At 37.8% G+C, this 26,333-nt stretch overlaps 1 protein-coding gene and 1 pseudogene across 2 annotated transcripts in view; both read left to right on the forward strand.

Moving 5' to 3' along the window:
- The window catches only part of lama2 (laminin, alpha 2), a 226,331-nt gene that overhangs the window by 31,694 nt on the left and 168,304 nt on the right, over positions 1 to 26,333 (forward strand). Inside the window, 2 exon segments of the mRNA XM_085133739.1 lie at positions 21,078 to 21,248; positions 24,385 to 24,497. Of these exon segments, the coding sequence (XP_084989865.1) occupies positions 21,078 to 21,248; positions 24,385 to 24,497 (284 nt within the window).
- On the forward strand, positions 9,834 to 14,590 carry LOC146501845 (uncharacterized; annotated as a pseudogene). The gene is made up of 4 exons (XR_014869549.1): positions 9,834 to 12,888; positions 13,046 to 13,198; positions 13,426 to 13,509; positions 13,616 to 14,590. The product of XR_014869549.1 is annotated as an uncharacterized LOC146501845 (transcript).

Here is a 26,333-nt window from a genome sequence, read left to right on the forward strand (position 1 = left end):
AACTTTAAAACAGCCTGAACTCTTTCTACCTTATTTCTTTTTTCAGTTGTATCAGAATCACAGTTGGCTCATGGCACTTTATATTGTAAGGTAATGACCCTGAAACAATAACTCTCCAAGTCAAGCTTTCTTGCGATTTCTGTAAGTAATCTTCAATAATAGTACGGAGGGCTTCTTGAAGGACACTCAAAGCTTTTCTTTGGATGCTGGGTGGCTTTTATTCCATTTTCTGTCAAGACGACCCCACACTGTTTCAATAATGTTGAGGTCCTCGCTATGGACAGGCCAATCTATGATTTCCATTGTATGTTTTTCTGTGTGATTTTGGTTAAGATCTACTTTTTGCAATTTCATCTTTTACTGGGCTGCACTGACTTTCACCGAAATGTTGTTTATGCAGTACTTCTTCAAACTTCTCAAAGCCTCAAGGAAAGAAGTTGATAAAATGAACCAAACAGACAAATCGGACATTTGTGTACTAGTCTGTGAAATTAAGGACCCCAGGAAATTCTGACACTGATAATCGTGCCTGGATGCTTGACAGTTTTGAGAAAACAGAACTTAAGCAGACATACTGTTGGATAAAAAGGAGTTTTGTTATTTAGTTCAGACCACAGCCGAAATGATATATTGTCAAAGCGCACCACTCCCCATTTTGTAATTTAGCCTACATCCTGGTCTGCAGAATTAACTTGTGAGTGGACCTCCTGGGAGATGCTCACCCTCCAGTCTGGAGCAGACAGTTCATTGACACTGGGTTTGTGAGTTCCTAAGAGTCTGTTGAAGTAGGGGATTAAGTGTCTATAACTTAGCGGTTTTCCTGTTTAGTCTGGGTTTATGACCGTCTGGAAGAGGACAGCTTTCGCAAAAATCTACCATACAGACACACACAAATTCACACACAGATGCACATACTTAGGCCCACGTGTCTCTTCCTCTTCGGCTCTGTAATGACTGTGTGTGGCCATCTGGAAAATATACAACATTTGAGTCAGTAATTTCCTAAAATTTGGGCCAGTTGTAATTAGTAAAAAGAAGCTCCACGCTCCAATGAACATTGAAGTGTTAATATGTGACTTCTTACTGTGAAAGTACAGCAGTTACATTGACTCGTAGGTGAAATAGTTCCGAGATAGCTGGTGTTGTTTGTAGTTTTAGTTTAGGAGCTTTTAGACCAGTAAAAAACGTGATGTGTGGGAAGGGACAAAAAAAAAGAGGCAGAAATGAAATTTTATTGAAACAGAAATGAGGTAAAAGAGAGAGAGGTCAATGTCCTGACTCTTTTGATCCCACAGCCTCTTTCTTTCTTTTTAAAATAATTTTTTGCATTTATTTTCTTTTTGTAATAAGTCATCCATCACTCTCTTTCAAGTCAGTGTGACTATCTGCCTGCATTTCCTTTGGAGCTCCATTACTGTTGGGAACCCACACAGAGACACACACACACTGACACACACTCTCCCAGGGCAAGAAGTCCTAGTGAGAGCAGGATGTTGACTTAGTTTTCATTTCAGCTTTCCCTGAGAACCCCGGAGGTCGACAGAAGAGGGGCCAACACGTGTAAAGCTGGAGACAGAAGAAGGGGAACAAAACTATAGATTAATGTATATTTTCTCACTTTTATCACCCCAGAGAAGCAATAACAAGAGAGCTCAAGGTACATATTTATTTTCAGCAATGGTATTGAGGGATACAATTCAAGAAAACAGCTTGGGGAAAGCAGACACAGAGAATATGCAAGTGCAAACACAGATTTGCCTTGAGTTTATGAGTATTGTATGATGAAAAATCACATATTTTATCGTTTGGCTCATACGGTAACATAGATAATGTGACTTTTCTGAAAGACTCTTTGAATGAAATACACTTTAAAATGAATGTGTTCAATGTGTCACTAAAGACAGTGACAGAGTGACACATAAAGACGCTTTTCAAGTGCTACAGTAATGACAATGTCATAAAAATTGCCCATAAAAACTGAAAGGCACTACTATCGTGCATATCAATTCATTTTCTCAGCATAACATGTTTGGGTAATATTTCTAAAATCGTTTGACTATCAATGTCGTCTTAAAATCAGCCTTAAGATTGCTGAGGTCAACTCATAGCATTATGGTGACTGAATTCAACCATATCAAATAAATCTGTGAAGGTTCTCAGTCATCCAGGTCATCGTAGTCAAAGGAGCTTGCAAAAAAAAGCGTCTGGACTTCTTTAAGTTACTTGAAGACGTTTCACCTCTCATCCAAGAAGCTTCTTCAGTTCTAAGGTCAAATGGTGGAGAGTCCCAGATATAAACCTAGTGGGAGTATCCCCCCACAGAGGTACAAAAGGACCCCCTGATGATCCTCTAATTGCCTGAGCCAAGGTGTGAAACTGGGTGTAGGTCCCAATCAGCCAGAGGTGAGGGTGAGTTCATTGTGAAACCTGGCCCCACCTTATCATGCGAATTCCTGAGGTCAGATGGCCCAGGAGGTGAGTGGGCGTTAAGGCGTCTGGGAAGGGATCTCAAAACTGGATTATAGATGGCAGAGAGTTGGTGTTGTAAACCACCGCCTCTGTTCAAAGATGGTCGCTCACAGTGGACATAGATGGCTTCTTTCACTCCTCTTTCAAACCATCTGTCTTCTCTGTCCAAAATGTGAACATTGGCATCCTCGAAAGAGTGTCCTTTATCCTTAAGATGCAGATGGACAGCTGAATCTTGTCCTGTGGAGGTGGCTCTTCTGTGTTGTGCCATGCGCTTGTGAAGTGGCTGTTTGGTCTCTCCGATGTAGAGGTCTGGGCATTCCTCGCTGCACTGTACAGCATACACCACATTGTTAAGTCTGTGTTTTGGCGTTTTGTCTTACGGGTGAACCAGTTTTTGTCTGAGTGTGTTGCTGGGTCTGAAATGCACCGGGATGTCATGCTTGGAGAAAACCCTCCTGAGTTTCTCTGATACACCGGCTACATAGGGGATGACAATGTTGTTGCATCTGTCCTTCTTATCCTCCCTCGCTGGTGTCTGATCTTCTTTTCTGTGCCTCTTTGCTGACTTTAAGAACGCCTATTTAGGATAGCCGCACGTTTTGAGTGCTTCCTTTACATGTGTGTGTTCCTTCTTTTTTCCTTCAGGCTTAGAGGGAACATGTTCTGCCCGGTGGTGTAGGGTCCTAATTACTCCAAGTTTGTGTTCCAGAGGGTGATGGGAGTCAAACAGGAGGTACTGGTCCGTGTGTGTGGGCTTCTGGTAAACTTCGATGTTGAGGTTACCATTCTCTTCAATGTGCACAGCGCAGTCCAGGAAAGGCAAACAGTCGTCCTTTGTGTCTTCCCTGGTGAACTTGATGTTTTTATCCACAGCGTTAATGTGCGCAGTGAAGGATTCCACTTCTTGTGTCTTGATTTTGACCCAGGTGTCGTCTACATATCTGTACCAGTGGCTGGGTACTCTTCCTTTGAAAGAGCCAAGAGCCTTCCTTTCCACTTCCTCCATGTAAAGGTTGGCTACAATAGGTGACACGGGGGAGCCCATGGCACAGCCATGTTTTTGTCTATAAAAGCCTTCGTTGTATTTGAAATATGTAGTGGTGAGGCAGAGGTCTAACAGTGTGCAGATCTGATCGGGTGTGAAGTTGGTCCTGTCCTCCAAGGAGCTGTCTTCTTGTAGTCTTTTTCTGACAGTCTCCACTGCCTCCGTGGTGGGTATGCAAGTGAAGAGAGAGACTACATCAAAGGACACCATGGTTTCATCTGGATCCAGGGTAAGTTTCTGGACCTTGTCAGTAGGGCTGGGTATCGTCACTGATTTTTAGAATTGATTCAATTCCGATTCACAAGGTCCCAAATCGATTCGATCCACGATTCGATTTAATTCGATTTGATTCGATTCACTTCGATTTGAATCTGGGAAATTTTGACAGTCAGAAATATTATAATTCAGATCAGTACATTTACATATTTTTGTATCTATAAAAAGGAAGCTGACACACGCAAGACTTTATCAAAGGTGTAAGCATCACAGCAGATGCCTTTGTGTCAAAGTAGCTGAGGATAAAACACAGAAAAACATGAAGGTGATTTTCCTGGCCTGGGATTTTATAAAAATATTCTGCAGTACATCAAAAACGAAAGAAAACCAATAATCAATAATAATAATAATAATAAAAGTTACAGCGGTTTTATTAGAGACATGGCTAAGCGTTTTGCATTTTGCATAATTTTGCATAAAAGATCAGAATCAGCGAGCTGTCGGCTTTCAGCCCCGACCGTGAGAAAGGCGACATCTAACTGATTCTGATCCGCGGGCTGCGCTGTGTGTTTACGTCTTTGTGCAGAATCCGTGTTTCTGCTCTCATTTACTGTCTTAGCTGTTTGGTGGTTGTTGAAATTTTGTGAGATTTCACCAGAGATTCTGGCATTTCGGGCAAAATAAATTTATATTAAAAAATCGATTCAGGATTTTAATGAATTGATTTTACGTTATCCAAGCCAGAATTGATTTTAATCGATAAATCGATTATAAAAACCCACCCCTACTTGTCAGTGAAGTTGGTGGAGTTCTTGATGTGGTGTGGGGTGTTCCCCACGAGAGGAGCAAGGATGGTAGCAAGGTGTTTTGCAATGTTATAAGTGGCTGAGTTTATGCTACTGACTATGGGTCTGAGTGGGACAGCTTCCTTGTGGATTTTAGGAAGTCCGTAAATGCAGGGTATGGCATCCCCTGGGTAAAGGCGGTGATATGTAAGGCAGTCAATGATTTTGTCCTTTTCAAAGTCTTGAAGGCAAGCTATAACTTTCTTTTTGTAGCTGCTTGTGGGGTCTCGCTTTAAGGCTTTGTAGGTATTGTTGTCACTGAGGAGAGTAGTGATCTTTGTATGGTAATCTGTAGTGTTTAGGACCACCGTGCATCTTCCCTTATCAGCTGGTAAAACAGTGATGTTGTGGTCTTTGCTCAGGGAAGCGACGGCCTTCTTTTCCTGTATTGTGAGGTTGGATGGAGGGATTTTGGCACTGGAGAGGGTGGCTGAGACTTTCATCCTGATTTGCTCTGCTTCTGTCTGTGATAATTTATTAATCCGTATGGCAGATTCTGTGGCTGTGATGAGGTCCACTATGGGCAACTGTTGTGGAGAAATGGCAAAATTGAGTCCTTTGGCTAATACTCTCTTTTCAGGTTCAGTGAGATTCCTGTCTGAAAAGTTCTTAACCCATTTCTCCTGACTGTCTTCAGGTGTGTTTTCTTCTCTGGGTTGTGTAGGTTCAGAATGAGGAGTGTGTGTTTTTGAAAGCAAGGTGTGAAATTTCCTGCGTTGTCTTTCTTTTCCTTTAGAGTGTTGGGCCCGCTGAGCCTTGTCCACAAACTTGTAAACCTCTTCTAAGATTGGAGAGGGTAGAAGAGTTTCCAGTTCCTGCAGAGTCTGGCTGATCTTGATCTGGAGGGCATCTATAGTTTTGGACAGAGAAAACAGATGGTTTGAAAGAGGAGTGAAAGAAGCCATCTATGTCCACTGTGAGCGACCATCTTTGAACAGAGGCGGTGGTTTACGACACCAACTCTCTGCCATCTATAATCCAGTTTTGAGATCCCTTCCCAGACGCCTTAACGCCCACTCACATCCTTAAAGAAGTCCAGACGCTTTTCTTTGCAACTCCTTTGACCATATCAAATAAACTGACTCATGGGGACCAAATTGGAAATAAGCAGCAGTTACAAAGCGTCTCAGAAGATAATGTGACAAACTGCTTTAAGGTTAAAGAAATGGGTATGATGCACGCTGACAGGAACAAAAAGCCGCTCATTGTCCAGTGCATGAAATTTTCCACACTTCACAACGTCATTCATTTATCAAACATGTCTGTGAATTATGTTACTATGGAAACAACATGCAGTAACCAAGGAACACTGACGGTGGTGCATGGGCGCAAACGCACCAATGTTAGTATTTAACTTTTTCTTTGATCTGAGTTATGCTGAACATAACTTGATAAATGCTATGAGAATTCATGATTTGCACGTGTATGTATGTGTGTGAAGCAACCAGGGATGATCTGGTCTAACTCTGGAGCCACAGCCACCTTAAAATATAATTATATATGTTCCATATAATAAAACCTGTTAGTTGAAATCTTTAAGCAGATATTTCGTTTGTTGCCCAGCCTCCAATTAAATGTCGTGCTGTGAACTTTACTGTTATTTACCCATTTCCTCACTTGTCCACACCTCACCTTCCCTGATTTCTTATTACTGATTGGCTCCTGTGTTACTTTGTCTCTTAATTAAAATCACCTATACAGAAGATTGCTTAAGGAACTCCCCTTTTATTAAGTCTCAGCAATGGGTGTGTGAGTTTGTTGTTTATTATTAGTTAGATTAACTAATAACCTTACTTATCATTAAATTACTGACCAAAAGTCTAGTCTTTTTTTGTGTCTTTTTAAGAGTTAGTAGTTATTTGTGTCTTTTCCCTATAGTTAAAACTGCTTTTCTTTTAAAAGTAAAAATAAACGTAAAACACAGAAGCAGTATTGTTGGCTGTATTTATATGTATTCTGATACATGATAATAAGCCAGTTCCTGTGAAATAGCTAATAACTTTTTGGTTTAGTAGTCTGGGTCACAATATAGTATACGTATATATTTTAACAGTTAGATTTTAAGACGAGTGATTTACAAAACAAACATCTAGCTATTTATACGAACTAACTAAATTACGATATTTTGAATCTTTACGATTAAGATAAAAAAACAATTACATGCTATATATGACACTATATTTGCACAGTTTAGTGATTAGTCAGTTTGTCACACTTGGATCTTTTTCATTTCAAATTCTTACTTAAAAGATTTTTTTCTTTAAACTTGAGCCCTTAAAAGTTATGCTGCATTTATTTCAATTCGCAGTTAATGAAGACTATCTTCCTTTAGATAAGGATGGTGGCTGTTTGTTAGTGATGGATGACTGAGTGTATTTTTCTTTCCTATATAACAAGTAATTTAGAGAAAGTGCTACCTGTTAGGTTCCTTCCTGTAGAGCCATGTGTAACAGGAGGGAACTTTGCAACTATATCACACTTTGATTGAGCCTTGGGGGATTCAATAGATAGCTTAATTTAGCAATTATAATTTAATCATTCGGTTGCATTATTTTACTAAGGTCTCCAAGTGTTGTGTTGATGTTACACTTAATGATCACTTTCTTTATTGGAAACATGCTTTGCTGTACCTTAGTTCTGTGTGCAGTTGCCTGCCTGTACCCTGCGACACCTTGTTAACTGAGACAGAAAATTATTTATGTCTTATTTGTATTTATTTATTTATTTTACCAGCGTTTCAGTCATGACTCAGGCTATCATCTCGCCCACCTTCAGTAACAAAATTAGGATATGGTCTTGAGAACACACGTTATTTTCATCTAGCCTGACATATGACGAACTGACGAGTTATAGTCAGTTTAAGCTTCTGAAAAGGGGCCATGGCGTGTGTTTGTGATTCATAACTTTTCAGTTTCTCCTTGATGAAAAACAAACATTGTGCGTTTGATGTAATGAAGCAGATACGTGGCCACCAAAAATTGTTTTGTCTTAAAGGAAAAACTGTTGAATCATTGATATTAACCACATGGCTCTGGTCATGAGCAGATGCGGCCACTGCAGCCAGAATCAATTAGCAGAAGCTTTGGTCCCTCATTCTGATGGAAAATTTGATATATCCAGATAAAAAGATAATTAAGTTTTGATTTTGATGCTGCTGGAGTCGAAATAGCTGCTGCTGATCTCACCTTCATGTGGACATTTTGGCGATATTTGGTACAAATCTGAGCATGCATTGAATTCTCCTGTCCTTGTTAAACTGTTAAAACCCCATTTCCTGGATTGCCTTGTTTACCAAGCTCAAACGAAGGAGAGAAATCATATTTCTGGTGTTTCGAGCACAGCTGAGCTACAGTAACAAAGCTGATTAGATTTTTTAGGAGAGATCCTCATGAAGCTGAAGATGAGTCCAGCACTGATTAGTGTCTCTCTCTTTATTTATTTTTTATCTTTTTGCTGGAAATTAATTTGCGTGTTAGGTGTATATGCATGTTATGAATAATATCTCTGTGAGACTGGAGATAGAGTAATTTTTTATATTTTTGCATATGTTTTTTAAAGAGTTTAAAGCTCTGCGCCTCGGTTTTTCATCTTTTTGCTTATGTAAATATCTTTATATAAAGGTTATGTGTGTGCATATACAGGATTATTGCAGTCTCATTCCTCTTCTGGCCCTCACCCTTTTTAAACAACACTTCATCTTTCTCTGGGAATCCCTCCATCCATCTATTTGCTCTCCATCAATCTTTCTATCTTTTCTTCCATCCATATCTCGCTCTCACCCTCTAAGCACTCAGGGTGAAGGGAGAGATGGAAAGTTACAGAGAGAGAGAGAGATACAGAGAGAGAGATGATCCTGTCTTTTTCAACCTCCTCCTTATTCCATCAAGCATACATCTAGCCTCAAAACTCAACAATAACACATCCATCACACACACACACACATAAGGCACACGCACAGACGCAGAGCAAGGCGAGCAGTGCCGAGTCATCTTCTATTATGACAGAAAAAGCAAATAAAGTTTTATTCCTAATGCAGTAAGAAACCTTTATAAGATAAAAAGAATATGCTATTGTCCCGAACTTGTGGAAATCTGATCAGTGTGACCATTTCCCCCTTAGATTTAATGTAGACTCCTATGTTAATGACCCATGTTACTACATTGATGAATAGAACGGTTCAGTAGCCTGACTTTTGAAAACTCTGCTTGTGTGCACTTGAGCATGTGTGCCCGCCTCAATTACATATATGTAAAAAAGCATAAATATAGAAGATAAATAAAAGAAGGTCCATGAACCTGAGAGGTGTTTGAGGAGCTTTCAGTAATATTTTACATTAACAGGTGGGTTGGTTTGCTCAGTTGACACAGAGACGTTATATAATGTGACACGGAAGAAGTTCATGTGCTGATGAAGGACTCAAGATTTTGACTGAATTGCATAAGTACTTGTAGACTATATGAATATAGACAATATCATCTCAGTTTTTATGCTCGACACCCTTTAAGGGCCCACAGTTGTGCTCGTTGTGTAGCTCTCTGGCTATGAAAATAGAAAGTTTATGAGAATTCAACCAACACAGAAACCACAAAGGCGCTCTATTGTGCAGCTTGCCAGAAAAAACAATCATGTGTCACCCAGTGGTGGTGACCCGATGCATAGTTCAAATACTAAGTTTGAAAAGTTGGCTTGAAAAAGTCAAGAAATATGAATGTTCACCACAAAGAGGAAAATGTACAAGGGAAAAGATAAAGTTCAAAGAATGAACAACAAGATACCCTGACCGTGGCTGGAGTTGATAGTGTTCATGGTTTTTCAAACTATGTTTCACACAATTATAAAAAAAAGTGTTTTGTGTATCTGGATTTCTGTCTTTTCCTCAGCAAGGGATAGGCTAAAGTACCAGCAAAAGCACATATTTTTGCAGTATTTCTCATGTTTTTCATAGTAAATGTAGCAATAGCTATGCTCCTTCAAACTCCTGTTGGTGTTGGTACTGACTAATAATTATAATTCAATTTGTCTCACTTTACCAGCTTCTTTGTAAGTGCAAGTGCACTTGAGGAGACTGGGAACTGGGAAAAAAGGTCAACGTTTAAAAGTTTAAAAAGTCAACTTGATTAACACAAATTTTTAATGGTAACAACCATTTTTTGTTTTTGTTTTGTTTTTACCTAGCTATATCAGTATGCAAGCCCGTTTCCGCCCACACAACCCCCCCCCCCCCCAAAAAAAAAGTATCCATAACTCAAAATGTCGAGTTATTAACTCAAAATTTCAACTTATTTTCTCGAAATTTTGACTTATTAACTTTAAATTTTAAGAAAAGCAACTCAAAATTTCGAGTTAGCTCTGCCAATCAGTAATATACGTGGAATGCGCACTCAAAACCGGATCGCAACAAATTGGCACTTTCGAGAGTACGTTTGCTGATAGTAACGCCATGTGATTCAGCTAATAACACAAGGATTTCATCATTTGTGAAGCCACGCTGAAAATAATCAGCAATTTGTGCATTCATGACTGGCTGTAATACTAATAGCTTAGCTCTAGCATTTGTAGCTGAGGGCTTCAGCTTCCGGCTAACAAGGAGATGATGTGATTCACGTAGATTACTGATTGGAAACTCTAACTCAAAATTTCAAGTTATCAACTCAAAATTTTGAGTAAGTCAAAATTAAAGTATGTCAAAATTTTGAGCTACTTTTGTCAAAATTTCGTATTAATAAGTCGAAATTTTGAGAAAGATAACTCGAAATTTTGAGTTATGGATACTTTTTTTTGTGTGGCAGAAACGGACTTCCATAATATCAGCCTTTAATAGTAGCAAAACATCAAGGGTTTAGGACATTGACAACTCCTTGGGCAATGACACTGCCCAGCTTTCCCTAGGTATACTTATGCATTTTGACAGTATTAAAATTTAGAGCCAGTATGGCAATAAATCCTCGGAGACTTCTGGTTAACAGAGCGTAGATGGAGGAGGATAGAGAGGCCAACAGACAGACAGACAGGTAGGTTGCCATAGTTATCAGAGCAGAGAGAAATGGTGGAAGGTGTGATGAACCTTCGTACACTGAAAAAATGGGAATTGGCAGGCTTTTGAATTTGCACAAATGAATTTAGTTAATGCTACACAAGCCTTTCATGTTTCTCTTATTTACATGATTAAATAAAGTACCATTTACTTGATTATAAACAATACTGAGACTACTCATTTTTCTTGCATTGATTTAAAGTGACTAAATTAAAATACTAAAACCATTGTAATCATGTTTGACCACAACCGGAAATGATGCAATATATTCAAAGACAACAACTAAATATGATTGGATAATAAGACCTAGAGTCTTATCCAATAAGACAACAACATAATTTAAGGAGAGCGCAATTGACCGCCAGATTCTGGAAAACTGTTTAGCGGCATGCAACCTTTGGCACTGAGTCAGGCATACTGAGAAGGTAAGTAATTTAAATACATTTGTTTTAGTTGGGTACGTTTTCACAGAATTGTTGTAGTGCATGCTATATGAAAAGTAATCTGTAATGTATCTACATGTTGTTTTTACAGTGCTAGCTAAAGTTGGTATTAGCTTTGTGGCTAAAACTGAAAAATAGTATCAAATTGCAGCTGTTGTCGGTCAGATATGGAATTTATGCATGTGACAGAGAGCACTGACGTTTTTGATGGCTTAGCAAGTTAAAACATCACTGAGAGAGCGCAATAGTGTTTGTGTTACTCGTGCTAGTTATGGCTACAGTGGCTAATTAGTCCGGCTGTAACCGTCAGAGTTTAAGAAGCTGGGAGCCCCACAGTGCCATACCCTAATTCTTGCTGCTGACACGCACTCAAGTTATAATAAGGATCCTGCCACCTTAGACGTGGGTTTAAGAACCTGTGCCCATAAATGCCAAATCATTTCTCCATTTAGTCATTGTTTTAGGTGAAGTGTCACTTATTTGACTATTCTATTGGTCAAGCCCAAATAATACAGCAGATATCTACAAGGAGATAAGTTTGTTCAACAGAGTATGTCTTATTAAGTGATGTATTGTGAATTTTCCGACATCGTCCTAACAAAAATTAGGACCCCCCCCCCCCTTTTTTTTTCTACTTTGTGTAGAACATATGTGAGCTGCTTCTCAAAACATTATGTATAAATAAGAGAAAGATTGGTACTTTAAAGAAACCATTGATGCTCTTCTGAACTGGAATAAATACCTTTTTTCAATTAAAATTAATGTTTTTTGTGATGGTGGAATTTTTACCTTTATCATTACAGAAGTCAAAACATCAGATGATGATAGCTTACCATCTAAACTCCCCATCTCTTGGCAATTCTGAATTAGAGGGCTCAGCTGTATCGGCCTTTCTTGTGGATTTAAAGAGTTAAAGACTTAAAGAGGAGATAGCTTAAGTCATTAGGTACATATTCCCTGACATTCTAGATGTTGACCTTGGACAGTGTGTGACATAAAGAGTATAACTTATAGAAAGGGAATGGTACTAGCCCAAAGGGCAGCAGGTGGATTGCCAGAACACTGAAAAACCATATCTGCATTGTACCACAGCATATTCTACATTGTGAGAGAGCTTGGTGGCTGGTACAGAGAGCACGACAGAGCTTTTGAGCTCAGCCCAGTATCATCAAGAATATTCACTCTCATTTCACTCTGTGAACTCCTTGATACTTATCCATTGGTTGACTATGAGATTGGATCAGTCCACATTGTGACTTTAAAAAGGCATATAGAAATAAAAGGTGTTCATATAAGTGTAATAGGTTCAGTCGCATGTATTTCCTTAAATAAATTCTTCTTTTTTTTTATGTCTGATCTTTATAACTTTGACTATTGGGTATGGATAGCTTTATGAAAACTAAACTGAAATGATTCTTTCTGAATATGTAATTCTTTTTTGCCTACAGAGTCCTATGGTCCTAAAGACTGTTTTGGCTGACGGAACCTGTCGAAGGCTCACTCTCTAATGAAGCGCCTGAATCAACTGAGGATCTCATCGTTGAAGTCAAGAGACAGTGTTGTCTTCAGGGCAGTTTCAGACTTCAGTTTATGGATTCCTTGTTTGGGAATGAGTTTCTTAACCTCACCTCAGTTTCAGAAGTTGCAGACAAAGGGACTCTTAAAGCTATTGACATGCCAAAGCCCACCACATGGACATAAAAAAGAGTAACAGAGTTGGTGAAACTCAAGATGGAAAAGACTTTTTCATACAGAAGACATGAAGATGTTCGTGATGCACCAATGGTGGAGGCTTTCATGGCAAGATGGCCTGATCTATTTGATTTCCATGAGGTAAGGTTTGCCTCATACACGGTGTTCTTGTGGTATTAGCCTAAAATGGTTAAGGCACAGTTGTTATTTGACAGCCCATTTCTTCAGCATGAGTGATTGTGGCCTTCTTCCAGGTATTAAACCTTTGAAGCTCATTCCTCTGTGCTCATGTTTTCAGATCAACGCTGAGTTTAAGAGAATTGCCACCATCCCCCCTCAAACAAAGTTCGTGGCTCAGCTGGCTCTCCACTTGGACAACCTGGTGAAGTTGGTCAACAGAAGAGGAGAGCTTGGACTAATACTGAAAAGAATTGTGGCATAAATGGATAATGTAAGTGATAAAGCCTGAATTTCAAATGTTTTCCCATGATAAATTCTCGCATATTGTATTTTTACATCTGCTTGTTTTTTTAACCTTCACTTATTATTAATTGCCAGTAAACCTATTATTAATTTGTGTGCCTTTACTTTAAAAACATTCATGTAAAGTACACTATTAAAACTTAAATGAAGGACAAGGGCTGAATGAAGATGCTAATTACATACATTTCATTTCAGTGTGAAGATGTTGATGCTGCGTCTGTCAAGGGAGTGTGTATCTACATGGGTGAAGACCCTGGCATGCTTATCCGGGAGTATGTGGTATGTACTTGTGTTTTTTTTTTTTGTTTTTTTTTTTTCAGACTTTCCACAGTGTGTCATATTACTTACTTAGCATGAAATGACTAACATGGCTTCTTTTTTACAGTGCATGGAAGAACGTGCCATCAGTGAGACTGTTGAAGACACCACTGTTCGAATTTATCTTCTTAAAGAGCAAGCTTCAGCAGATGAACAAGAGTTGTCCTCGCAGGCATCAGGGTGGCGAAGAATTTGGATAATGTAGCATTTGCTGTGATAATGCTATTTGGACTCATGTATGCATTAAACCTTGCCTACCCTGCTGACCTTCGCTACAACTTTGACGTTTTCCAGAAGGTTTTCATGGAACTGGATGGAGCTAAACTCTCTAAAGTTCTTGCTTTCAAAAACCATCTGTTTCATTGAGAAGTCAAAGACTGCACTTCTGCAATTCTTTGCAGTTTTTCATTTTGTGTTCAGTAACATTATACTGCTTGTGTTTTTATTGCTTTCCCCTCATGTGACTGCAATGCAGGATGATTTTTCCTTTTGGTATCATGTTGTAAGAAATTTTTACTGATGATTTTTAGCAATATGTTCTAAGTCAACCTTAATGTCCTGCTTACATGTTTAAAATGAAGATTAAAATTCATGTAGGTGTTTGGTATTAGTTATGTAACAATGTCATTTAAGGCTCAACTTAGTTGAAATCTTGTACAGATAAATACTTGTACAGAAGCTGAAACTGTTGTCAAATAATACACAAGTTATATTTGTGTAAATATGTTTATTCATAAAAGCGTGTTGCTTTTTTTCAGGTAGTCTTAATTTAGTTTACATTTTTAATTGTGTAATTAATACAAATGTTATATGTAAGAGATGACAGGATCATCTATAAGCACTTTCTTTTATTTGCTGCTAAGGTCAGTTTTTTGTGATATATTTGCAAATATATTCTCAAACTAACTTTTTCTTTTAGTTATTTCTTTAAAATCTTTAAAAATGTGTTAACAAGTTTATATGGATGTGATTTTGGACTTGTTCATGGCAGAATTGCTGCTTTCACTGCTGTTACAGTTTAATAAAGGTGAATTGTTCAGTAGCACTCAGTCTTTGCCTTTTTTGTCAATAATGATCAGTTAATATTTCAATTGAAAAAATTAAGTAGGATTTAAAGCCATAAGTTGTGTTGCAGGAACATAATTGCAATGTGTTTACATTACATAATATCATTGCGTACCACTGGCAAATAAAAATAAGTTGGTGTTAAACATTAAAATATATTGACATTATGCAATACATTGATATTATGATAACAGATTAATATTAGTACATCAAACATGATTTTTTTAAGTAATCTGATGTAAATAAAATACTTTGATTTGACAAGCATTAATTACTTGAGGGAAAGTGGAAAATTAAGTCAATCATACTTATTCATATTATGTGGGACCGATGTACACAATAAAATCAAGTAAATTGAAATAACTTTTTTTTTCAGTGTAGGTGTGTGTATGTGAGAGGCATCCATGGACCCGTAGGCAGACAATCATTGTGTCCTTGTCATTCAGTGAATCTGAAATGTGAACCCTCGTCTTTATCCAGCGTTCTCTGTCTCTCTGTTATCTCACCTTATTGTTCAACATAAAAGGCATGAGAGAAAAAACTTATCACCATCTGAAGTCACAGTCGGACACATGATCAGATCTAACCAAGAATTTTGATGTTCCTGTAACAGCCAGCAACCCATAAAAGTCCCCAAAGTAAAGATCATTCAAATGTCCTCGTGTTATTTCTTTAAAGCTGGAATGTTTTTCTTCTCTGCAACATGAAAAATGAAATGTAAGGGTTGTTGGGTTAAGATTAAGTTCATGTGGTGAGGGTCGACTGCTTGAATGCAGCACGGTGCAAGGTCTTAGAGCCTCTGCCCACAGTGCTGAGTTCTTTTCGTTCGCTCATTGAAAAAGTTCTGTTTCCTATTAGAGATGTGTAGGTTGGATTTATGCTTGAATAATTTCCTGTTAATAACTCACATTGTTTTACTTCATTCGCTGTTCATTGCATGCCACCTGCCACCAATGAGACAATCAGCCTCCTTGCTGTTTCACTTTGCTTATGGACAGATTGTTTTAGAACTTCTTGAAGCTTTTTAGACGTTCTCCACTGATTTGCTTGTGATTTTTTTTCTGAAAATCTCTCTTTGTTCTTAGTTAGCAATTTGGTTTTTTTTTTGTTGTTTTTTTTTACATTTCTTTGTATTGTTTACCACACTGACTCAGGGGTGTACTACAAAGTGACGTTAATGGATTAGCAGCTATGTAGATCATAGAGTCAAAGCTTTTTTAAATGGCTTTCTTTTTACCTGTCTAAATCACTGTGGTAACTTATACTGCAGCACCTGGTTTATAGCAGATTACATAACATACAAAGTTATAGTTTAAAATTGGCTTGAAGTACCACGATTTCACTAATTATTTTACTTTCATTATTTGCATGCGTTAAGTGTGATGTAGATTCTTTATTGGCCACGAAGGAAGCCCAGCTGTAACATTTCAAAGGTTCTAGCTTTGCATTGACATTACATTGGAATGTTTTTATATTTGATTCTAAGTTGCTGCTAATTCTCTTTCCCACAATTACAGCTACTAGAACCCAAAGTAGAAAATTAATCAGTTATATTTGTTTGCTGGTCATTAAAAAATGTAATTCATCAATAGTGGTAATCTAAGGATTTTCTTGTTTCCTTTATGACTATAAGATGGTAACTTTTAATTTTTATCTGTATTTTATGTTCTTTATAGATTTCTATAAAAATAAATAAAGTTTATTATTTCTGTGAACTTCTTATCATCATTATCTGATAATGTCTGTGACTGGAGTAGGGACACTCATAGGGATCATTTTATGTGGAAAAGAAGAGTCATGAGTCTAATGAAATCTGGCTCCGATGGCCTGCATATGACCTCTTAAGAGCAGTTCACAGCAAAATGACCACAACATGTACACCGAACCTAAATTTGATGACAGGCTGATGAGATGAAAATGGTACTTCTGTCTAATTATAAGACTTATCCAATTCAGGAAGATAGATTACCCAGAGAGGAGCCAACGCCAGTCACTTGTTGGATTTGAACCCAGGACAGTACCAATCACTGTAGCATCAGTGAATTTAATCTGACCACCAGTATTTCCCAGCTTGCTTGAAAGACAAAGCCAGTACAGTTAGACACGGAAAAAAATGAAGTTCTCTTTTGAGACCACGTGTGAATCTGTAAATCAGACATGAAGAAGTGATAAAAAGCTAAGGGTATTACCTGTCTCCAATCAAGCTGAAAATTCCACAGTCTCCCACACACACACTTGTATCTAGAGACTCTTCCAGGTTGTGAATCAAAACCCCAGGAATAAGTAGGATGTTGGCTTGATTTCCTGGCAGTTATAAACGGTGTGGACAAGAACCATAAAAATATGTTCATGAAGACATTTTTTATTTATTTTATTTTATTTTATTTTATTGTTTATTGTGCAGTAAGACCTTAAACTAAGTTTTATACTCGGGTCTTGGTTGTCTATGTTGACCACAAAAGAATGCAATCTCTTTTTTCTTCCTTACCTCTGTAGTATAGGGTTAGGGGTTGCTTTTTTTTTTTAGAGCTTTATCTCTTCCCTGTTGCCAGTGTTCAAACTGAGAACAAGTGAACAAAAGAGGGCTTTTGAAGGAGTTCAGACTGCTCTCCACTGACTGTGTTCTTTGTTGACCAAATATCAGAATAATCTTGAGGCATCAAAAAAGAAATCTCAGAAATTCACAAAGAATCACAGTGAATAGATTACATTGAAAAGATTTTGATAGCAAATCTATAAAAGTGGCTGCATTATCATTCCAGGGTTCAGAGAGAGACAAAGAGGAGTTGCACTTAGACTGTGTGAGTTGAGATTTAGGCATTTGTGATTGCGGGACTATTTCTTTGAACACTTTGTTGAATAATGAAATGAATTTATATTAAGTACAGCAACATAAATCGCAACAAATAAAGCATAAAAAATAAATGTGGTGTATTAATGCATGATTCTGTTTTATTTCAAGCCGGCATATTTCCCCCAAAAGGTGCAGCTTGTGTACATGTTGCAGGTCTTGTTAAAACTGCACATCCTATCTTTGTTGGAAGGATTCAGGGGAATTACTCATGGAAAAAAAAATCCTGGGGAAGTCTGCACATGCCTCCCGTAGCTTTCCAAACAATCACAATTTTTACATGAATCGTTTTAAATGCTTTGCTCTGACTGCAGCTACAAATAAGCACAGTGGGTAGCTGCCTAGAATGGTCATTTTGGCTAACTGCATAGGGATCTACATCTGGGTCACCTCACCTGCTGGCTGAGTGGTTATTTTGATGGCAGTTATGTTCGAAATCAAACGGTGTGACTGCTCAAACCGCAGAACAGCTGATCAGTGGTTTTAACCATCATCACACACCCCAGAAGTTACACATTAAATGACGACTGATTTGGAGAAAAATTGGGCCAGCTCTAAAATTTATTTGGGGCTAAAAGTCTGTATGGTATCCTTGCAAGGTTTCTGTGACTAAAATGCACATTTTCTGTTAAATCAAATGTGTTTCAATACATTACAGCTCGAGGAATTTGATTAACTATAAATATTTTGTGTGCTTCAGTGCTTTAAGGTGAATTAAAACCACTAGAATATGTAATACAGGAGGAATAAATACGGGACTTTGTGTTATTACTCATTGAGAACCTGATTAAAATATCAATCCGTGACATTTCCTTTATTTAAAAAAGTCGTAATGGAAGTCTGGGCTTCCTAAGTGGCAGGGGCTTCTCAGATATCATTACTAAAAGCCTGGGAAACACGTGTGTGTGTGATATGTTGTGAGTATTCATATGAGAATGTGTGCGCACATGTGAGAGAGACTTTGGGTGTCTTAGATGTTTTTCACAGTTCATCTGTCTTGACATCTGGCCAAACAGCTGGACTCATCTGGACAAACACTCACAGACAGTCCACGCTTTTCCAAGTGCTTCTCCTCTCAGACTTTGTCAATAGAAAATTGTATTTGTTTAGTCAGTATAAGCTTTTAGTGATATAAGTTTATTGATGATAGAATACTGCATGATGACCTTTTCCTTGTTTAGAACTGATTGTTCTTTTCATTTCTCAGAACTGATTGTTCTTTATGAACCTTACACTTTTCCTCTGCTTCTTACTCACCCTTGATTCTCCCATGTGCACAATATGGTACATTTATATTTATCTATTTTCCATTGTGTATACATGCACATGTTCTTTAACTTGTTTTCTTAAACTTTAATTGTAATGTCTAGTGTAACATAGTATATGTATGTGTTTATCTGTGCATGATTTCCAGAAAGGAAATGTGAACCATATGTAGGCCATGTTCAGCATTCCAGGGCTTCAACAAGCTTGCCATTCATAGTGAACACTCTGTGATCTCTTAGGGACAGCTGATACTGGCCAATGTTCCATCCTTGTACTGCAACATGTAAAATGCAGCTTTTGGTATCTTGAATGGAAGTTCTGGTTAAACATTGAACAGTTATAAACCTTGGTTGGTTTTTACATTTTAGCTTTACATGCATAGCAAAATAGTAATTTTGATTTTTTTTAAAGAATTGAATTAATGACTTAATTGATAAATTCTTTTTGAAAACAGTCTTTTTTTTGTTTAAAAACTGAGCATAGTGTTATTTCAGACAGACTATCAGCGGCTCAGCTGATCTCAGTGCCAGCCCACATCAACTGAGTTTGGCTGATGTCCTTTTTTGCATCCAACTGTCAAGTCTAATATAGGGTGTGTTATTTAAACTGCCCACAGTTGCTGTGCCTCTGCAAGCCACTTCGCAACTCACTCCAATCCCAGGTCCTCTGTTCAAGCTTTATCTGACTTATCCGTGTCATAGTTGTTTCTGTAGGAGGTCTCTGCTATATTGGTATCCCTCAAAAGCAAGTCATTATATCTCAAAGAAAATTCCAGTAATTTTATGTCAATAGGGAGAGATCACTTGGAAGACTTGAACATGATTTATTGAGATTGAGAAATTAATGTATTTGGTAATTAGACATCATGGCAGAACAGACTTCCAGTGGTGATAGCAACCAATATTCAACAGTATGTTTTTGGTAAAACACATTTGCCATTTCCAACAGTTTTGGTGCACAGTGTTGTTCTTTGTTGGAGATTCCCAAAGTGAACTGTCACTGAAGGTTGACAGTACTCTGGCTTCCTGGCTCCATGACATATATGGTCTTGTCTCATTGTATCCACTAGGGAACTTAAATGCATCAGGATGGATTTCCATCAATCCGTTCATATGATATTTTACGTCATTTAAACATTTATTGATTAAATATGTAGATTATTTGAAAACTAACTGAATGATAATAGGTCTTAGGGATGAACAGAGTGGTGTCAGCCTTACATGGATAGATGGAAAAATGTGCTGAATGTGCATAAATATGCTCTATTGGGGAATAAATTGTGGCAGTGAGTGGTATATCATAGTTTGGTCTTCACTTTTATCCTTGATATCTGGCTTGTTACATTTTCTTTCTGCATAAAACATCCAAGTTTCCTGAATGTCCTTCCTGCTTGAATGAACCTGGTCTCACAAGATTACCATAACAATAAGGTTGAAAACAAAGTCCTGTTAGCACAGTATAACTTTATTAATGGATTCCAAGAATATCCTGGAAAAAAATTTGGAGGATTTTCCATAATGTATGTCCTCTCCTAGTTTACATTCTGTGGCCCCAGCAGTGAAAAATGTCCATGGTCAGAAAATGAAAGTTGCTTGAACATAATGCAAATGAACAGTTTTGATACAAAAGTACAAAATTGTCTGCACAGTGGAAAGTGTGCCCAAAAATATTCTGTCCATGCTTCTTTTATCAAAAGATAAAGTGATTACAGCCATTTCTATCTGTTAATGTTAAATGATGTTAACTGCTTTTGACTGCACTGAAAATACACCCAAATTAAATAGCTCGGATGATGCGAAACCCTTGCCCTCCCCCTCATGTTCCAGGCTAATTACTCATAACCTCAGTACAACAGAAATACAGGCATCATTTTGATTTGAAATACAAAACCTAAATGCAAATCAGGATGTGCTGTTCCTAACAACCCCCCACGGTAGCATTTGGCAATTACCCACCTTGTGACTAAGAAATCCAGCCTGGCCTCATTTGATGTGCTCTGAACGGACTTTGATGTGTGATTAACGAAGATCTGAATGCACAATAACATAGAACTTGCTTCGAAGTTATCATGTACTGTGTTCTTTTCTTTTTCTTTCTTTTTTTTTAGATATGTTAAAAACAAGTAAACTAACTTTTGAAATATTGTAATTTTTTTATTGGATAGTTGATGTAGGTTTGCTTTTTATTTCGCATTTTTTATTTGTACTAAGATTAAAAAAAAAAGTAGAAGGTATATGCAGGCATCAGTACTAATGCATAAAGCTCTTTAACTTTCAAAAGTTGCATCTGTATGCAATTATCCAATTACCCATGTCTGTTTTCTTTCTTCTTTTTTTTTCTTCCCCAGGTCTGTTTCCAGCTGTGTTGAATCTAGCGACTATGGCTAATATAACAACCAATGCTACCTGTGGTTCAACTGGTCCAGAAATGTTCTGCAAGCTTGTGGAACACGTTCCAGGACAGCCTGTTAGCAATGCACAGTGTCGAATCTGCAACCAAAGGAGTGCAAATCCCACGGGTAAGGAAGAGTCACATCCACATGAGACTTATAGTCTTGGTGATTACAACAATTAATCATTCTACATTAGTTAATTAGACTATGACTGGCCAGATGTTAACCAATCATTTTGTCTAAAACGATAATTATAGAACAAAACGAGGAATCAATTGCAACATGACAAGACGACAATACAAAATTAGGCTGCACTCATTATTCAAATAGTCTACCAGACTGTCATAATACAATGGATCAATAATTCAATTAACCGCTCAGCCAGTCAAATACCCAATCAGTTTGTCAGTGAAGCACTCCATCATTAACTAGTATCCAGTGATTAGTCAACAAACAGTTAGTCAGCCATCAGTCAGCCAGTTCATTGTTGGTGTTATTCATTAAAGGGAGCCCAACCTTTTCTTTATTTTCTTATTGTTTAGTCTTACATTGGCGCATATTCATATAGTGATGGGCCATGGTTTAAATAATAAGGTCAACGTGTATCCATAGTAGCCTAATGCTTAGTCTTTAACGTGCTCTCAACATGAGGTTTTAGAGCTTTGTCTTGTTTTTTTGTTTTTTTGAACTTGTGGCTCTTTTTGTCCTTTTGAGCAGATATCTTTAATTACATTTTAAATATATAACATCAAATCACAACAGCAGTTTCCTCAGTGCACTTTATATTGTAAGGTAGACATGCTACAATACTACAAGGAGAACCAGGCTCAGCGGCTATCTGCCACGACAATCCTTAATATGTTCATTGACAGTGTGTTCAGTATGTTCAAAGAACAATTAGCTGTATTTTGGTAGGGTATGTAGATCACTTCTTGGCTGTGTAAAGTGAGTTAAGGGGGGTCAACCATCAGGTTGCCCACCATTCAGAAATGGCCCACTGCTTATAAAAGCACTAAAAGAGCAGTTGACAGTTGGTAGGTGAAATTTTTGTGTAGAAAACAATATATTGTCTGCAAACACTCACCAACTGCTTGCCAAGTAGTAGTAAAACTGAAAAGTGCAACTCAACATATTGGTTTTAGAGACTTGTAACAACTTTAGTTTGAAGGTCAACACTTGGCAAGGATTTACAGACAAGTCGGCATCTTTTATGCAAACTACAGGTGATTACACCAACCTACTAGTAACCACAGAAATCACAAGGAGCTTTTTGGCGCAGGGCTCTCTTTGTGACTGATTTCAGCAGAAAGCTCTAGCATCCACCAACTGGTCTGGGAATATTTTTTTTTCTAGGGCGTAGCTTCAGTTTTAAAATAAAGTTTATGTCTTCATCTACGGGTAACTTTGTAAGAGAGCATTTACCCTAGGTCAGGGGTCAGCAACCTTTAAGACCCAAAGAGCCACTTGGACCCGGTTTCCACGCAAAAGAAAACACTGGGAGCCGCAAATACTTTTTGACATCGAAAATGAAGATAACACTGTATATATTGTTTTTTACCTTTATGCTTTGTGTGAACAACTAAGGTGTGTTGCTTATGAAATCCATGAAGTGCTACAGAGAAAGTTACATTTTATTTATGTAATTAACACATTTTGAACTCTTAAAGAAATATAACAAAAGGAAAGACACCCAGCTGAACTAAAATGATCCATGTAGCAAACAAAAACTGTTGTGAGCCGCCACCCTTATATCGCCTTTGGGCTTTTGGAGCCTTGACCTGACTTTTAAAAAATAATTGGAAAAAAAGCACTATGCTGCTGAAAAAAAAGAAAAATAGATATTTGCAAAATTCTGCCTAAATATGTGTTTTACCAGGTTAAGGTGTGTGGTGGGGTGTGGTCTGCAGTGCCGCTGCAGGGGAGGCGGACGCACCTGAGCGGCACCCACAATCATGCCTCGCCCCCTTAACATCTGTGCTCTCCATGCTGTGGTTGGTGTGTCGGGCTGTGAGCTGAAAAGCTACAGACGGCTGTATGCGTACAGCAACCGTGTATGAAAAGTGGTCAATAAAGAGATGCTGAAGAGCATGTTCATGCAAACATCATCGGTTCTGCTGTGATACGTTTACAATGGGACTTCTGCTCCTGAACCTCTGCGCATATACCATATGCGCACAGCGTCTGCAAATCGGGTCTGTATGAAGTCACTTTCATCTTTACGCAGGACTGTAAGCTGTCGTCTGTGAGGCGTGAGCGGTGTTTGTTTTTAACATAGTTCACGGTGGAGAATAGCTGCTGACATAATGTGGATCCGAAGATCCATAATTGGCCTACCTGGGGTTGAAAGTCTCGATAAATGCACGGCGTTTCGGCGGGTACACCGGCTTCCGTGAGTGTGCCGCTTATTTAGAGCGATGAAAAAATAATAAAATATATATATTTTTATATTTCAATATCACAATAATCTTCCAATTTAGAAGTACAAGTTAAAAAAAAACCTAACATAAATTAAATACACTTCAGTGAAATACTTCTAATTTATTTTCCCAAACCACGCCGAGCCGCAGTATAAGGACTAAAGAGCCGCATGCAGCTCCGGAGCCGCAGGTTGCCGACCCCTGCCCTAGGTGAATATTCATTTTCTATATCGTGGTTTTAGTGTTTTGTCCATTCTTTATTTGCTTTCTGTAAAATAATTTTCTTTACTGTGTTCTTCTAATGCCACACAGCAGGGTAGGAAGGAGCAAGATAAGTACAATACCTTTATTTTGTTATAGATCATTTCCATTACTTTTAACTGAAATGTCACAGGTAAGTACCCAGATGACTGACAGGTGCCAGTCAAGCTGAAAAAACATATCTGCTCTAAAAAACCTTCATTAACACACGTATAAGCACCCAAACAATTCTGCATTTGGTGCATAAATAAAATGCTTGATTGTGACCTTTGCTTTATAATAAATTATAGTGGTGATGCATTTTTATCTTCCTGCTCTATTAAAACTGTTCTATAGACTTGTAATAGTACCCAGAAGTAGACTGTGCAAATGCACTGACATTTTTTCTTATTCAGAAGTGAAATCAAATAATACTAAATGGGAAGGAAATCTATTATTACTTCTTGATATCTGGCCTTGAACGTCTCAAATGCCAGAGTGGAGAAAAATTGTAGAGTACTACATTTTCACTTTAGAACAATGTAGAATGCAAGATGAAAATACCTGAGATATTTCAAATAAACTGTTTGTGTGTGTGCTTACAGAACATCATCCCATAGAATATGCCATAGATGGAACCAATCGTTGGTGGCAGAGTCCGTCGATAAAGAATGGAATGGAGTACCACTATGTGACAATCACACTGGACTTGAAACAGGTAGAAAACACACATTCATTATGAGTGAAATGCTGTTTGCGTACTTTCACTGCATGCCTCTTTTCTGTTTTATTTATTTATTTGTATTGAACTGGGTTACTTGTCTTTATCAGCTTGCATCATCAAATTTAAGCATTAATTTTCTAAGGTACAAAGTCTTAGAATAACAAACGGGCAGCAGTTTCATCATTCGACAGATTTCTTTAGTGATGACACACGTGCATAATTCGCCAATATAGAAATAATGTCAGCCAGACACCAAAGAACACACACAAGCAAATGTACAACTTTTCCTCATTTTATACCTGATTGTCAGCACCTGGGGTACCAGAGACTAGGAGGTAGGAATCACAAGCTCTGATTTCTGTTTGCAAATACAGACGTAATAAAAGGTGGTTGGGCTCACCTCGAAGTCACTCGCTGGTTGGCAAATCCAAATCATGTTACAAAGCCTTGAGTGTTTTCACCGTCACTTTATGTTTTGAAATCAGATGTGACAAGCGAGGAGTGGATGTGAGTGTGAAAATGCATGCTCGTTGGCTAAAGACTTGTCAGTCACAAGTTTTCATCAAATGAACATTTCCTGGATCCTTTCTGATCTGACATTTCAACTCAATCACTCAATTAGTCATTAATTGAGTGACTGAGTACAAAAAGCCATCAGGAAGCCTGAGCTTGGGACTGTACCAGAGACTCGTGTAAGACCAGGAGGTACAGATATAGAAATTTAAGAAATTTAAGAACTTCTATATCTGTTTTTGTTTTTTGTTTTTAAATACTGTCTAGCTTTATATGTTGGAGAAGTGGAGGCAGGGTGGGATGCTTAAAGATGGCTGGTTTCAGATGCAGCATTAACTAAGGGGCTGCACAAGGGCTGGCATAAGCTTAAAATATTTTTTAACTGGGAATTATTCCTCCATTCTCTGTGAGGTTCATTCATGTCATTTTCATTCTTTAAGGTAAATAACCACATGCTTGTAATTGCAATTACTGCATGTAAAATCAAAATCCTTATAAAATTAATAATTTACTAATTACTGCCCAACCTTTCATACTAAAACATGCCCAAAACATGCAGCAATAAATACATTGCTGTGACCCAATAATTCAGCTTTGTGACAGGTTTGTGATGTGATATCAAACCGCTTTTTAAAAAAAAAAATGAATAAAGGGCAAAATCCTCTTTATCAAGGGGTGTTTAAATATTTACAGATATTTAAATACTCTTACTAAAAGGAATATATTTCACTAGACATGTATACCTTTTTTTATTTTTGCTCAGTTTACTTTTAGTTTTAGAAGTAATATTTAGCTTTTCCTAAATTGATTTATATGGAGATCCACAATCTCATCTTTCCGTTAGAATCAGTCGTACTCAACAAATGCCTATTTTAATGAGTCAAATTCTTTTCATTTGCTTTCTGTTTGTGCACATATGATTGGATTCACACCGAGCTCAGATGCATTCAGCTGCCAGGTGCTTGATCCACCAAGCTCATCCCTTTTCTGCCACTGTGTTCCTTCATCAGGATGTTGCACGTACAAACACTGTCTTCCCAGAGCTACATTAACACCCTGTGCTGCATGCTGTCATGGTCAGCTTAGCTTGGATTTTATTTTCTGTGCAATTAAAGTGATTACTGCAGTTAGTCATTTAAAGGTGCGGTGTACAAAAATTTGTCATTGATGTGTCATCAGGGTTTTAAGCTACACAGAACTGTTTCAGTAGAGCTGGAATTAGTTAAACCAACTTTGCTATTAATCACTTCATAATCTTGTGTGCCACTCTTTAAATATTGGCTTCCATTTTTGACTTGGAAAGCTTGGCAGGAGTCT

This window comes from Neolamprologus multifasciatus, chromosome 15 (genome assembly GCF_963576455.1).
Source record: "Neolamprologus multifasciatus chromosome 15, fNeoMul1.2, whole genome shotgun sequence".
Lineage (NCBI taxonomy): Eukaryota > Metazoa > Chordata > Actinopteri > Cichliformes > Cichlidae > Neolamprologus > Neolamprologus multifasciatus.